Below are 15,677 nucleotides of genomic sequence, written 5' to 3'. Positions count from 1 at the left end.
ACCTCACTCCTGATGTGAATCAAAGGTTGAAGACTAGGCCACAATCTATGGTTTTGATGTAGATTAGATTATTTTGATGCAAAATGGAGTTTGAGATGTACCAAGAGACAGGAAAAAGCTGCCTAATGACACAGGCTTCAGGCATGCTCATGCCACACTACTTAATGGACCAATCTTGAACAAATCATGCCATTTCCTTAATCTGCCAGATACTTACCTCAGAAACTTATAAAGATCATATGTAACAGGATAGATTAGAAAATGCTTTTCACTATCTGGGGAGATGGCTTAGTAGATAAGAATGCTTGAGTACCTGAGTTCAAATTCCAGCAACTACATAAAACACAAGGCATGGTTGAGCATGCCTGTAACCTTAGTGTCAAAGGAAATGACAGCTGTGTTCCAAGAGCTTTCTAGGCAGCCAGCTCAGCCAAAATGGTGATCCCAGTGCCCTGAGATATCCTGTCTCAAGGCAGTGAGGAGCCATAAAGGAAAACATTTGAGGTTTCCTGGCCTCCACATGAGCGCACACAGGTGTAAGCTCTCACACATGTGCATGTACCGTACACATCTATGTACAACGTGTGTGCACACACACACAAATGTTATCTGTAAAAGGGAAAAAATCATTGGTAACCCACTTAAAATGAAAATCCACATAGGGTGCCAGCTCCTATGAATATAAAACAGTGCCTGATACATGACAAGCCCTCAATAAATGTTTACTGAATGAATTGTTTTTCTGAAGCGTATCATGTTTTATGTATGTGACTAGTGGCTACACACAAACCTTTCTCATAAAAAAGAAAGAACAAGAAAATGATTTTCCCAAGCACGCCTGTAGTTCCAGTACTTGAAAGGCAAATCAGAAGAACTGAGAGGTCGTGGTCATATATCAGTTGTGTGTGTGGTGTAAAGTTCAAGGCCAGTCTGAGGTATATAACAAACAAAGCTCTTTCTTATCACACTAAGGACTGAGGATGTAGTTCAGTGGTAGAATCCTTACCTAGTGTTTGTAAGACTGAGTTTGACCCATAGAACCATAAGAAGCAAGCAAAAAAAAAATAGACAATTTTGGTAAATTTCGGGTGCATTCTGGGAGGAAGGGATGGGGGGGTCTGTGTCCAATTTATTTAACAATGCAAGTTGAAAGGACATGTGTTTAATATTACAGGAACAAATTGGAGTGTGTGTGCATTGACTTTTGTTGCTGGTGTTCTTAAAGAAAGAGCCATTAGTGATTAGTAGACAAACGGTTTATGCAAGAAATGGGTTTACAGTTCATTGTCAACAATACAGCATTTTCATCACAATTAGAGGTGAAACAAATAAAAACGTCATGAAGAAGTTGTAAATACATTCATGCTAGTGAGAATATTGTATAAAGCATTGCACATGCATCCTAGGGGCAGACAAAACTGGAGAAGGGCTGTATTTTCACTCACCTCAGCTTGGCTCTGTATTTTGTCATTGAGACTTACATTATGTTTGGGTCAAATAAGAAACCCAAAGTGGTTTTATAAAAAGTTTACAACCATTAAACAATACTGTTTAATCCCACAAATGGATAAAACAAATTACTATAGCTCAATGATACACAAACCAGGACTAAAAAATAGTCAATCTGCCTATGTGTATAGCTAGCTATAATACAGTAGATATCAAATGTGCAGAGGCATTGACTACTTTAGACAAGCAAGGTCTAGAGATACACTGGTTTTGTTTCCAATGAAAACTAACACTAGTGCCATTTTGGTTAGTCGAAGATTGTGCACTCCTCAGTCTCATAGCCGAAGAGAAGCAAACTAGGAGGAAGAAGAGAAGGGTTAGGAGAAGACCTGAACACGGGGCTCTTTGGACAACTTGGCATCACTTTCCCTGTGCAAATCCAAACCTGGTTTACAGAGCAAAATAAACTGTTGAAATTGTTGGCCCTCCAAAAGGCCATTTGTACAAAACTGCACGCTTAGAGCACAGACAGAATGTTAACTGAGAGCCTCTTCAGACGGAACTGTTCCATGTTAGAAGGGAACTGGAACAAAGAGGAATAGATAGGAATTACTGAATTATTTTATAAGGGTTATTTATTCAAAAAAGATTGTAGAGAAGTATTCTCTTGTAAACTAGAAGGAGTTGAGATAATAAGGGGGGAAATCATGCTATATGTGTCATTACTTAGAAGAAAAGTTTTACAGACTAGTTTGATAAGTAATCCGCCATTTTCCCTTCCACACCTGGTACCTTATTTGAGTTCAGTAGTTCCATGTTACCTTTAAAGGCTCACTTTTCTTTGATCTGTCTTATAGAAAGGGTGCCCTGGATTGACCATGCCCCTCCAGAGTCACATTTCTCCTTTAGGTGGAAATGAAAACAGCAACAATAATAAGGTCACAACAAGAAAACAAAAATCAGAAAATCTACAAAGTCTAAGGCCTGAACAGGCAGAGGTTTGCTATGAGGTCAGAAAAATCAGTGAAGGAATTCAAATGACAAAGCACCTCTTACAGAATTCGCTGCTTCTCAAAAACCACACGGAACACTGTGCCTTAACCCCTGCTGTGTACTTGGAGGTAAGTATCCAGAAGGACACACACTTAGCCCCTTGGAGGGTGCTAACGAGGTCTCAATGCTCTTCTTTAATTGCTATTTTATAATTATAGACAAAATGGAAACGTCAAGAAGTGTGCAGATCTTGATATAAAAATGTTTCTCTAATGTAAGAACCACATTGGATTTATGCATTCATAATTATACAGGTCCATTAAAGATTCTTACATATAATTTATTACTATTGACACTTTATAAAAATCCCCTTTGTAAGGACATAATAAATTTAAGAGGCTAAAGAGAATCACAATGTTGCAGATTATACACACAATAGTTGTTCATCTAACAATAAAGAGGCCTTGAAAACTGTATTTGTCTATAAACTACTACTGCCCTTTGGAAATAAAAGCTCCCTCGTTACCCCCGGGCTACTTTCCAGTGACACACAGTGCCACAAATATGGTGAAAATTAAGTACTAAACATAGTTTAAGATGAGTTTTGTATATTTGTTTCTATACAATCAGGAGAAAAGAGATACAATTTGTATCAACAAAAGGTCATTTCTGGTTATTTGAGGCATTGCTCTTAGCTGCTTTGGTTCATACACATTTTACAAGGAGAGAAGAATGGCAATCCTTTCTTAGAAAGTAAAAAATACACATGCTATCTCAAAAAATTCCCCCTACTGGGAGGCCCCGACTGGGAGGAGCTTCCAATTCTTTCGCATTTTGAACACAAACGTATTCCAGATGAATTGCAGGTGACAAGTCGAACCCTGTGTTTCCCTGTAAACTGGGAAACTAATGGACACTGCAGCGTCATTGTCAGGTATAAGAACTGATTGGTACAAAGGCATCAGAAAAATCTGAGATTGTCAAATACCCTGATTTTGTCAAGGGGCAGATTTAGAAGGGCCAACAAGTTCAAGGTGTGAAGTGGTGCTTGGGTGACATAGGAAGCACTGCAGTGACAGTGTTAGTTTGTGTGGCCCTGGCTGATAGAACATATTGTAACACTGTCAGTACCCTGGGGAATGGAAGAGTTAGCAGGTTGGAGGAGGTAAATGTAAAGTTGTGGCTAAGTGACTATTGTTGAAGATGTACTATTCATCAACTTTCACAGAGAGAAAGCTGGGAAGCAGCGTGTAAGCCATTATTCAAACTACCAGAAACAACCCTGACTACAGTCTCACATTCAGAGTGTTTCACAGTAAGAAACATTTATAGGCAGTATTTCACCTTCTCATGAAGAAACAAGAGGCCAAGGCCAGGCCTTCTCAACTCTCATGAAAAAGGACTGTAGAAGTTAGTAAGTTCCAGCCTCGGAAATGGCGAGCTGGTCATCGTTCAAAATGTTGAAATATACAATGGATTCAGAAAGGAGGGCTCGTTTAGTGCATCTTAAAACAAAACAATAAAAACCTCTTGTAGAGGCATGTAGCTACAAATGATTCTATGCAGAGTAAGGTTCAAATTGTGCAAATGGTGCTGCCTGATGCAAAAGTCATACCCTCCTTAATAATGCAGCTCAGAATTATCTACCCCCAGTGTGCCCTCTGTAAGGATTTGAAGTGCATAGCAGAGCACTTCCCCCTTGGGAAGCTGCTCTTTTGCCACCTAGAAAATAAATACCCTGGTTTTAGTTCCAAAAGGAATTCTGCTCTATCTATGACTGATCTTATTGCTCAGATGGTGAAAAACAGGAGAGAGTGGTCATACATGGCTATGCACTCTCTCTCACTACACTTTGTCCTGTAATGTTGAATTGGTCAGAAGTTCCAACTTGGTAGGTATCACTTAATGCCATCCCTCCTGGGATAAGGGAAGTAGATTCTGGTAGACAGTCCCTTGGTAGGTATCACTCAATGCCATCCCTCCTGGAACAAGGGAAGCAGATTCTGGTAGACAGTCCCTTGGTCCTAGTCCAGCTCCTTAGCACTTGTGTATCGTATACATACTAAATGTCGAATATGCGCTTCAAGAGTACCTCTGCTATAGAAAGCTTTAGCCTGACCCCTAATTTGCTAAGGTGAAGAGACCTGAAAGCCAAAAATGGTTAACAAACGTGGTCAAGGAAAATATATAAAGGAAATACAGCTGCTTTACTCTGGTGCTTAAGAAAGCAAGGTTTAAATGTTAGCATGTGATTTCAATTTTGAATCTAATTGAAACTATAAAATGTGACAAAATCATCAAGTTGTATTGTGATCTATACAGGTGTAAACTATAGACTGTATAGAGCTTGTTGTCTTATCACAATAGAAAAGTTGATACCAGAGATACAAACACATCTCAAACCAAATATATAAATCTATACATGCAGTAGAATTGCTAGGAGGGTTCAACTATATCTCTAGAAGCTTCAATGTGACCCTACACTTGGCTAAAGATATTGAATGATCAGATACTCATGCAATAAAAGCTGTGTTTACTTTTAGTTTTAAATATCTCTATTATAAAACCCTTAAAAGGTTAATTCAGAATACAATCTGATCCTCATGTATTGGCTCTCTAAATTGGACAGATGATCCATACTTTATAATATGGAGCGTGTGACTAAGAAAACACCGGTAGCTGGATGTGGTGGCGCACGCTTTCAATCCTAGCACTCTGCAGGCAGAGGCAGATGGATCTCTGTGTGTTTAAGGCCAGCCTGGTCGACATAGCAAGTTCCAGGAAAGCCTGTGCTACGAGAAGAGACCCTGTCTCAAAAAAAAAGTAAAAAAGAAAACAATGATAACAAAGTCCCTTGGGGTTTCTTGCATTTACACAAAGCCTGGGTTTTGCCCTCCATTATCTCCACACTTCAGTGGAAAAGGGCATGGAACATTAGGCCAGAGGACTTCAGTTTGTGTCTTGACTTGATCATTTACTAGCAGTGTGACCTTGGCAGGTCAGCTAATCGCATCAAACTTCTGTTTCCTTCTCTATAAAATTAGATGTTTCCAAAATCTCCCTCACAGAGTTGTTATGTACTAAAATGATAGAAACACTCTGTAATTTTAAAAGTATAACACAGATTATTACTTATTAGAATTATAATATCATGTATTATTACTATTCATATTTATGCAAAAGAATAAGTCTTATGTCAACGTGCGGACCTAAGCTTGGCAACAATCAAGGCTGCCAGTTGCTGAGCATCTGCTGTGTGGGGATTCTTCTCCATCACTGCAAGAACAACGTTAGAAGGGAAGATGTTGCAGAGGTTCTTGTACGTCTGATACTGGTGCTCGGGTATCACATGCTCCCTGGCATCATTGCACATTCCAACCCAAGGATTCCTCCAAAGCTGCTCCATTTTTTCAGGCATGCTCCTTACCATGACTGGTTCGTAACATGGTTGCATGAGACCGTTACCTAAGGGATAGGAGTGGTATCCATAGGAGTCAGCTGCACGGGGCAATGGGTCCCAGCTAGCATGCTGTTCCCTGCACAGAGGAGGCCGCCTTTGCCTCATGGGGTTGCTGTCATAGAGGCGGGAGTCAGAAATACTGTCCATTCGAGTCATCACCAGAGCACGGCCTGGCTGGGAGGGCCCCACAGGATGGATATTGGGAGGCATGGTGTAGTCTCCAGAACAGCTAGAGTGTGCTCCGGTTGCTGGGTTCTGGGCATGCACAGCTAAGTGAGGGACTGACTGCTTGTGGGGTGCTTGCTTGGAATCTTCTGAACCGTAACTTTGCACTCTTGCTAAGGCTTCATGGTAACCATGGGAAAACGGCTGAAGGTGGTTGTGAGATGCTGAGCGATGCAGCTTCAAAGTGCCTTCAGGATGGGCATCAGCTACAGCCAAGTACAAGTTGTTGTAAGAGGAGTAGTTGTCATTCCTTGTATGGCTCATGTGACTGTCAGGACATAGGCTGGGATTCCGAACATATACCCCCTGGTTTGCTTCAGCCATATAGTACTCATGATTATGCATGCTGCTGATGCTCACTTTGGAGAAGTCACTTAACACTGAATAGTAGTCATGGTCCCCCATAGTCTCAAACTTTGGATATTGCTCAGTATAGTTAATAGGGGTGCCATGGCTGTTGGTAACCAGGATAGGGGGGTATTGCATGCTGACCATGTGCTCCAAAGAGGCCTTTTGATGGGGGAAATGGGAGGACCCTGGCACTGGGCTGCTGGCTGAACGGGTGTTGAGGGCACCCACTGCATGGCTTTTGGGGGGAGGGATGGTAGGGACACTTAAAGCAGTCACAAGTGAAGGAACAGAACTGGCCTCAGGTTTACGAGCAATGGGCAGCCACTCTTCAGGTTCCGCAGCCACAGACCGGAGGCTGGGATCTGATTGGCGCTTGGAGGCCACACGTTTGACCTCTGAGGTTATCTCACCTTTAGCAGTAGACATCCCTGTGCCACACTTGGCCAGGGTGTCTTCGCTCATTATTTTCACTGTGGACAGTTTGGCACTGATGCGGAGCTCATCAGCCACCGAACGCTGGGGTTGGTTGGCCCGCTCCGGATGATAGTATTTGCACTTGTGGCCATAGGTGCATTTTTTGCCTGAAAAAATAATGCCTTGGGGTAAGACTCTCTCTCATAGTGGTGTAACCCTCTGTACCAGAAATTGTCCTAACATTCTGGTCACACAGGTTAGGGTTATACAGTTCAGGGTTAAGGAGAAAATTAACTTCACAAAGATGAGCGACAGACAACATCAAGGAGTCACCACATACTGTGAGGGGAGAGGGAGAGTGGAAAGCTTCGGAGGAAATTGCAGTGTAAGAGCTAAGAGCTGAACAGTTGACTAGCCTTAGTTTTCTGGTGACGGACAACTTTTCTTAGGCATAATCTGTATGTTGAGGCAGCCTAGGGGAACCGAAAGCAGAATGATGCAGTGCAAAGAGCCCAATGAGAACTATGTTTCAAATGCAGCTATGAACTTTACTGGCTGTGGGACCTGGACCAGTAACTATCTTCTAAGGCTCATTTTCCCCTTTGGTAAGCAATGTTCATAACCATGTCTATATTACAGGGTTCGGTAAAGATGAAATGAGACAACACACATGAAAATACTCTGATTCAAACATGAATCACAGACAACAAAAACAAAAACACACCCCTCAACAAGTAATTACTCAACAAACGCAAACACCCTAAATAGCCTCAAACCAAACAGTCCATGTTGCATTGTTAGGCTCACAAGCATTGTATCAGGGGGATTTTGGTAAGGGCATGAGAGAACTTAAAAAAAAACATATTTTAGAAATACAAATGAAAATGAAATTTGGAGGCAACCGCAGTACAATTTAGAAGAAAAAGATGGTATAATTAATCGACAGAAGGTATAGTCACATGCCTGAGAAACATGATCTTGTTTAGAGTCAACCCTTTGAAATTGCCCTCTCTGTGTCTATAGTCTATATAGTTTCTGCTTGTCCTTACTCCTAGCAACTTAGGCATCTAAAGAACATTTTCACAAGTGACAACTTGGTATGTTAACAAGTGACAACTAATCTCCCCTTCAATTATACTTAATGTTTCCTCATGCCGTTTCTAAGATGTTTCTTTACATAAGTAACTGAGAGTACATAAAGACACAGGTTTCCATGCACAAATACTGGACAAGCCTAGATTTCTCACCTGAAAGAGAAATCTGCAAAGGAGAAGTATTCAAAGAATCTGTATGTTTCACTTCATGCAGAACTTAATTCTGTCCAGAAGTACTCACCATAAGGACATGGCTGCTTTTTATGTTCGGGAACAACAGGTCTCTTTCTTAAGAAATTCTCAAGGCTTGGACCATGGCGTCCTAAAGGATCATCTGGAGGCATAAATCTGAAAGCAAGCCAACAAGAGATAAATGTGTTTCCTCCTGTCATTAGCACATTTTATAAGAGCTCAGGTCCTCCTTCTGCCTTGCCTGCACTGTAGTCATAGCCTTCTAATTGTGCACTCTACCTCCCAAGACAGTATTTCTTCCCTTTGTTTATACTTAATCACACAAAAGGGATTATTTCCTTGTGCAGCATTCTTTCATGGACTGTATGCACCAGTCAGACTGCCATGAACGTTGGCTTAGCCCAGTTCACCAGCCACTTTCATCCCTTTAGAGATGTATTTTTTCAGTGTTCTTTTCACATGTCATACTTAGCATCCCTCTTTATTCTGTGAAGTTCAGAATAAAGTTCCTGTCATTATTTTCTCTATCCCCTATTTCTACCTTTCTTTTCATATATGTTAAGCCCCTTGATGGTGAGTCCTGCTTCCTAATCAGGCTTTTATTTTTCTAGCAACCAGCATAATCCATGGAATACAATAAGTGTTCAGTATATGTTTATTGAAATGTAATACATTACTACTAGTAATTTGTATTTAACTGTTGAGAGCTTACTAGAAAGAAACTCACTTATCATTCACAAAAGAATACATCAGCAACCGCTCCTCTATAAACTTCTTCCATTCTGGCTTTTCAACTTGAAGGTCTCGGTAGTTATCATTGGACACAATGATGCCATCAGAATCAAAAGCCAATTTGACTATGAATCGGTCATCATAGCAGACCACCCTTCTGCCTTGGACCCTTCGGGATGGTGTGAAGACGAGAATCTTTTCCTTCTCCAGTTTACGTAGAATATCTTGATCTATCAAAATATGTTTATGCCACACAGTAGACATCATCTTTGGAAAATTACCACATTATCCCAATATTACCAAAACAAAAGTTAGTAGTAATTCATTTATTTGTACTTGGAGAACAAGTGTGCTACTTCTTTGCTGTGACATCAAATAGAATTGTGACCTTATATAAGTCCTCTTTCAGACTTTAGTGGTAAATGAAAAATGAAAAAAAAAACCACACCTAGATTCAGACACATTTAATTAAAAAAAAAACTATCACCAAGAATAAGAACTAACACTTGATCTAACATTATTCTTGCTTGTTTGAGACAGAGATTTTCTATGTAGTCCAGGCTAGCCTGGGACTTCAGATTCTTCTATATGAATATCCCAAGAGCAACGATAACAGATGATTACCAACACACTCAGCTACCCTTAGCATGCTTGATGTTTATCTTTCGCTTTGTCTGAAGCAAAGGATTTTTCTTTCCCATGGTAATGGGGTTGAAACCCAGAATCCAGAGCACAGTAGGCAAGTGCTCTACCACTGCTCCATGCCCTAGCCTAGCCTAGTTTCATGACTGTTTAGGTTCACAAATAGCAAAGGCTGTGTCTGTCAGGAGATTAAGCCATCACTCATGAAGACGTTCATTTTTTACTTTTACCTGTCAGAAGGACAAATCTAAGGTGGGACAACAATCTATGACATTTAAGTAGTGATTTTCTTCTTCCTTAAAAAAATCTGTGTGTGTGTGTGTGTGTGTGTGTGTGTGTGTGTGTGTGTGTGTGTACTATGACATGTGTGAAGGGGTCAAAGGGCAACTTGTGGGAGTTAGTACTTTTTCCACTCTTCTGTTCCCAAGGATTAAACTCAGGTTGTCAGACTTGGCAGCAAGTGCCTCTACCTGGTGAGCCTTCTTGCTGGTCATTTTGGGGCCAGTTGTTTTAGGAAGCAAAACTTGCTTACTGGACTTGACCAATACTGAGATCTACTCTGGAGCTTGCTGCTCTACAGACGTAGACAGCTCTACACAGAACTCAACCATCCACCCACTGGACTGTCTGAGTAGTTACTTTGGGAGAGAGATGGTAAACACACCGGTATCTGTATGTTCTTCAGTGCTATACAGAGCATGCCCTACATGTACTGGAAATGTAGTGACTATGCTGTCTGCATGGGGCTCACATCATGATTCTTGTGGAATTTAGGCACCTTTATGTTCATGAGCTCTTTCTTCCATAAAGAAATATTTAAAAGTTCATTTTAGAATTAAACTAATATAAAGACAAACATAATCCAATTACGTGTCTTATTGTGTATTCATTGTCATTCTCTATTTTCTTCTTATGTGAAAGGAACATAATGAAAACATTTTTGTGGAGATTTACAAAGTGTGATCATCTCTAGGCTTCAAACCTTCATTGCTTCAGACACAGACTTGTTTTTACTGTCTTTGGTTGTTTTTTCCTCTGTTACTCCTAATTTGTAAATGCCACAATTGTTTCTTTGATACAAAATAAGATCGCCTATATATCATATAACTTTTAGTTTCTTGCAAAATTCAGTCATATTGGTAAGCACATTTATTCCATATTGTCTGAAATCTCTGATAGATCCAACAGGCTGCCCTGGCACTCGCTATATGGCACAGGTCAGCTTCAAGCTCATCACCCTTCTGCCACAGCCTGTTGAGTATTGGGATTTCAGGTGTGCGTCACTATTTCCATAAAAATAATGTTCATTTCTCCAGTTATGTGCTTTATGGTTTTGTAAATTGAAGTCTTTATTTAACTATCACCACAAAACAAGGACGGTTTCATAGTGGATCACTTTAGAAAAAATACACTTACTAAAAGACATTTTAAGCATATTTGACTTAGAAAAGCAAACATCTAAATTGAAACCATCTGCCTTTCTCCAAACCATCCTTTATCTTTGACCCTCGAGGAAAAGATTTTTTGATTTTGAAATAGTACCTGTAATTGGTGCATCAGGGCGGGATTGCTCCTTTCTCCATGCTGGCACAAATACAGTGATATCTTTATGGCCTTTGTCTAGAAACCAATCCACAGCAAGCTGTATTCCTCTGCAGGAGAATTCTTCTTTATTCCCATGGCTTCGGAAACAATACAGAACAAGAGACAAAAGAATTAATAATAGACAGCAAAAAAAAAACACCCCACCAGCCCTTTTCTCAGTACTGAGTTAATGACAGATATTTTTGTTATTTTTCCTGTATGTTTTTTGAGACAGGTTACACTATATATCACAGGCCGGCATGAAACTAACTGTCTAGAGGCTGGCCTCCAGACTGTGATGATCTTCCTGTCTCACCCTTCCAAGTGCTGAGATTACAGAGTACCAATGTCCGTCCTAGACAACATTTTCTTTCTTGATGAAGTCAAACACACACACACACACACACACACACACACACACACACACGTTTCAAGTGCAGAGGATCACACTCGGGACATCTACAAGCTTGCTACTATTAAGTCATACCTCTATTCCAAAGAACACTTTTTAAAACAGAAAACTACGTTCTTTTTATTTGACTGTTGTACTTTTATAAAGTTGACTCAATGCCAAAGGTAGTTAATAACAACCCTCACCTTATAGCAGACATGATAACTAAGATTAGATTTAGTTTCCCTCTGTCTGTTTCTATTGCCACCTTTACTCAAAGAGTCAGGTATTCACAATATATTGGAAAAAAAGATAAAGCTTATGTGGAAGATAAGTTGATGTGAAATTTAGACACACAAGCACACACACACACACACACACACACACACACACACCCCGATACACTGTCATGCTATAGGAGTTTCTTCTGTGTCATACTCCCAGCCATTAAGAATATATATATTAAGATATGGCCCCAGACAGGCTGCTCATGTTACAGTGGTTGACCTTACACTCATACTGCCAGCAAAATCTGGACTTAGTGAGAAGAAGACAGAGCAAAACAAACAAAAAACCCCGAATATGCGAAGTTGGGAGGGAGACATGGTAGAATAGTTCTGGTAGGAGTTTAAGGGGAGGGAGTGAAAGGGGTGGATTTGATCAGATTACATTGCAAATATGTATGAAATTGTCAAAAAATAAAGATATATTAATAAAAGATCGCCACACACCAAAATTTGGAAGACATCTTATACCTACATAGTGGGTACACCTCAACTAAGATATGCCCTTCCTTTCCATCCCCCCACATCCTCTGTGTCACCTATTCCACACCTGTAATTCACTCTACCCTGCGACGAATAAATAAAGTCCGGCTGCAAGCTTGCTCCTACTGTGAAACCGTCACCCCTTTGAGACCTATAAGAAGAAACTCTCACTTGGCCTTGTGCGCCTGAATTCTCAGAGCTCCCACCATGCTGCAGTCGATCTGTATGATTATGGTGTTAATAACTTTTCTAATCAACATCTTACCAAAAGGGAAGAAACGGGGAAAGAGAGCCATAAAATTCTAGTATTAACACATCTATCATAATAAGAACTTGAAAGTTAAATAGCTTCAACTAACCAATAAAGAGATGCAGGCTGCTGACTATATTAAACATGAATCGCTGTTGTCTTCACTTTGCTTTCCTTACTGGTAATGACAGTGCAAAAACTAATAACAGTGAAATCAGGGAAAACCATCTATCAAATGAATGGAAACTGAATCAAAGCTGACATAACTATTCTGTAATCTGATAAGTGGATTTCAACCCCAAGCTTATCAGAAGATATAAAGAAGGGCATCACCTATTAATAAGGGAGATAATTTATAAAGAAGATATAGCATATATATTTTCATAGTGTCAGTTTTATCAATCCACAACCATGGGAAGTCTTTCCATCTTCTACTGTCTTCCTCCTTCAGAGGTTTAAAGTTTTCATTGTTTCCTTACTTAAGTATATTGCTAGGTACTTTTGGGGAGCTACTGGGAATGGGATTGTTTCCATTATCTTTCTCAGCATTGATTGTCTTGGATCTATAAAAAGGATACTGATTCTTGTAGGTTGATTTTGTACCCTGAACTTGGTTGAAATAGTTTACCATTTCTAGAAGTAGCTTGATGGAAAGGTTTTTTTTTGGGGGGGAGGTGGGGATTCGAGACAGGGTTTATCTGTGGCTTTGGAGGCTGTCCTGGAAGTCACTTTGTAGACCAGGCTGGTATCAAACTCATAGAGATCTGCCTGCCTCTGCTTCCCAAGTGCTGGAACTAAAGGCATGTGTCACCACCACCCGGCGATGGAAAGTTTTTTGTCTCATATGTATGATATCACATCATTTGCAAATGGGGATAATTTAACTGCTTTTTTCCCCTAATGGATCCCTTTAACTTCTCCTCTTGTCTTGGTGCTCTAGCTAATGCTTCAAGCACCATGTTGAAAAGGAATGGGGGTACTAGGCAGTCCTTCTAATTCTCTCTTTCAAGGGGATTGCTTCAAATGTTTCTCCATTTAAGGAAATGGTGGTTGTTGGTTTGTCACATACAGCTTTATTATGTTGAAATATGTTCCCTCCTGTCCTACTCTCTCTCTAGGAATCTGGATAGCCAAAGTAATATTGAGAAAAAAGAACACTGAGAAAAAGGAACACACTCCTCTCTCTCTCTATATATATATATCAATAACACTTGGAGTGGTATTCATCTGTAACCCTCCAGCAGCTGAGGGTTTGAGATATGTGAATCTCAGGGGCCAGCCAGTTTAGCCAAAATGGTGAGTTCCAGGATCATTGAGCCATCCTAGGTGAAGAAGCAAATAAGGAACACATTCACACAGGAACTTATAGCCTCCACATACACCCACACAGGCAAGAACAGCCGCATATATACATCACCACATATACACATGAATGAACCAGTTGAAGTAGGGGAGGAGGTACAGCTAAGGGCAACGAACAATCAGAAAAAAGTGAGACACATATGTGTGAAGATACAATGATGATCAATCCCATTTCTTTGAAGAATGTCATTAGAATATTGATAGGGATAGCAATGCACCTGTAAAGTACTTTCAGTATAGCCATCTTCACAGCACTGATTTTCTGATCCAATGTTTCCATTCTTCTCTGTTTTTGAATGTTTGACTACAGAGCTCCATCGCTTTCATATGTACTTTTTCCTATGTACTTTAGGAGCTATTATAAATTGAATTATTTCACCTATTTATTTTTCAGGATATTTATCATTGGTTAAGTAGAAAAGCTACTGACTTTTCTATGTTGATGTTGTATCCTGCTTTTCTGAAATAATTTATTGGATCTAAGAATGCTCTAGTAGAGTCATACACACACACACACACACACACACACACACACACACTTTCCTATTTGTCACTTTTCTTGCATTATTTCTCTAGTTAAGGTTTAATAAGTGTGGAAAAAGTGTACACTCTTATTCCTAATTTTAAAGGAAAACATCTTGGTATTTTCCCAATTTATTATAAGGCTTACTACAGATTTGTTGTATATATAATTTATGCTGTCGAGGTATGCACTGTTATTTTCTAGTTCCAGGGCTTTTTCTTACGGAAAAAAATGTTGAAATGCATCAAAAGCCCTTTCTTCTTCTTCAGATGATCCTATTTAATTTCTGTCTGTGAACCTATGTATGTGCTGTATTGCATTTATTTTTATTATTTTTCAAGGTCTGATCGTTCATCAGTACTCTTAAAGACTCTTTCTATTCATGTATTTATTTTACAACCCAGTCACAGCCTCTTCCCTGCATCCGCCCTTCCCCGTCCCCCTCTCCCATTTCCCCTCTCACCTCCACCCCCGCCTCTTCCATCTCCATCCAGGAAAGGGCAGGTCTCCCATGAGTATCAACAGCACATGGCATATTAAATTGCAGTAAGACAAAGCACCTCCCCATGTATTAAGGCTAGGCAAGGTGACCCAGTATGAGGAGTAGAGTCCCAGAAGCCAGTAAAAGAGTTGGACAGTCCTTGTTCATCCTGTTAGGAGTTTCATAAGAGCACCATGCTACACAACTGTAACATACACAGAGTGCTTAGACCAGTCTCCTGAAGAGTTCCTGGTTGTTGGTTCAGTCTCTGTGAGGCCTTGACCCTTCTGACTCTTACACTTCTTACTCCTCCTCCTCAGCAGGATTCCTGAATACCACCTAACGTTCATTTAGGAAAATAATAATACTAGTTTCTCCCCTGTGTAGTTTCAGGTTCTAGATCCTAATAACAGTGCAAGGAATAGATTTTGACTTGTGGAGTAGGCCTTAAATCCATGTGGAAAATGGCTAATTACTCTCAAAACATTTGTGCCACTATTGCTCTGGTGAACGTGTCTTGTTAGGCCTGTCATTTTTTGTAGCTTGCAGGGTACATAACTGAGTACTGATAACTACTTTTTTCTTATGGTAACATGCATATCAGCTTTTAGTATTATGAAAGCTGGCACGGGGTTGTTTTGAATATCCAGGTCTTTTGTGCTTACTTAGGAATTTTATGTTTTGTTTTTCTGTTTCTTCATGGATTTCCATTGAAATAGAATGAGATTTCATTTAATCCTTTGATAACTGTAACTTTCATGATATTA

The 15,677-nt window shown here is 40.0% G+C and overlaps 1 protein-coding gene across 2 annotated transcripts in view; it reads right to left on the bottom strand.

Annotated features, from left to right (window-relative positions):
- Positions 1–1,241: 1,241 nt before the first annotated feature.
- Positions 1,242–15,677, bottom strand: part of Zc3h12b (zinc finger CCCH-type containing 12B) — a 190,196-nt gene continuing 175,760 nt past the window's right edge. For both annotated transcript variants that reach the window (XM_040744216.1, XM_013121302.3), the window contains 4 exons: positions 11,095–11,234; positions 8,906–9,140; positions 8,228–8,334; positions 1,242–7,059 (listed from right to left, as the gene is read on the bottom strand). In XM_040744216.1, the coding sequence (XP_040600150.1) occupies positions 5,639–7,059; positions 8,228–8,334; positions 8,906–9,140; positions 11,095–11,234 (1,903 nt within the window). In that variant the 3' untranslated portion in view covers positions 1,242–5,638. The remainder of the gene's footprint in view (positions 7,060–8,227; positions 8,335–8,905; positions 9,141–11,094; positions 11,235–15,677) is intronic.

The sequence above is a fragment of the Mesocricetus auratus genome, unplaced genomic scaffold (assembly GCF_017639785.1).
Source record: "Mesocricetus auratus isolate SY011 unplaced genomic scaffold, BCM_Maur_2.0 Super-Scaffold_100003, whole genome shotgun sequence".
In the NCBI taxonomy this organism is placed as follows: domain Eukaryota; kingdom Metazoa; phylum Chordata; class Mammalia; order Rodentia; family Cricetidae; genus Mesocricetus; species Mesocricetus auratus.
Note: the sequence above shows the minus strand (reverse complement) of the source record. Positions and strands in the feature narration are given on the sequence as shown.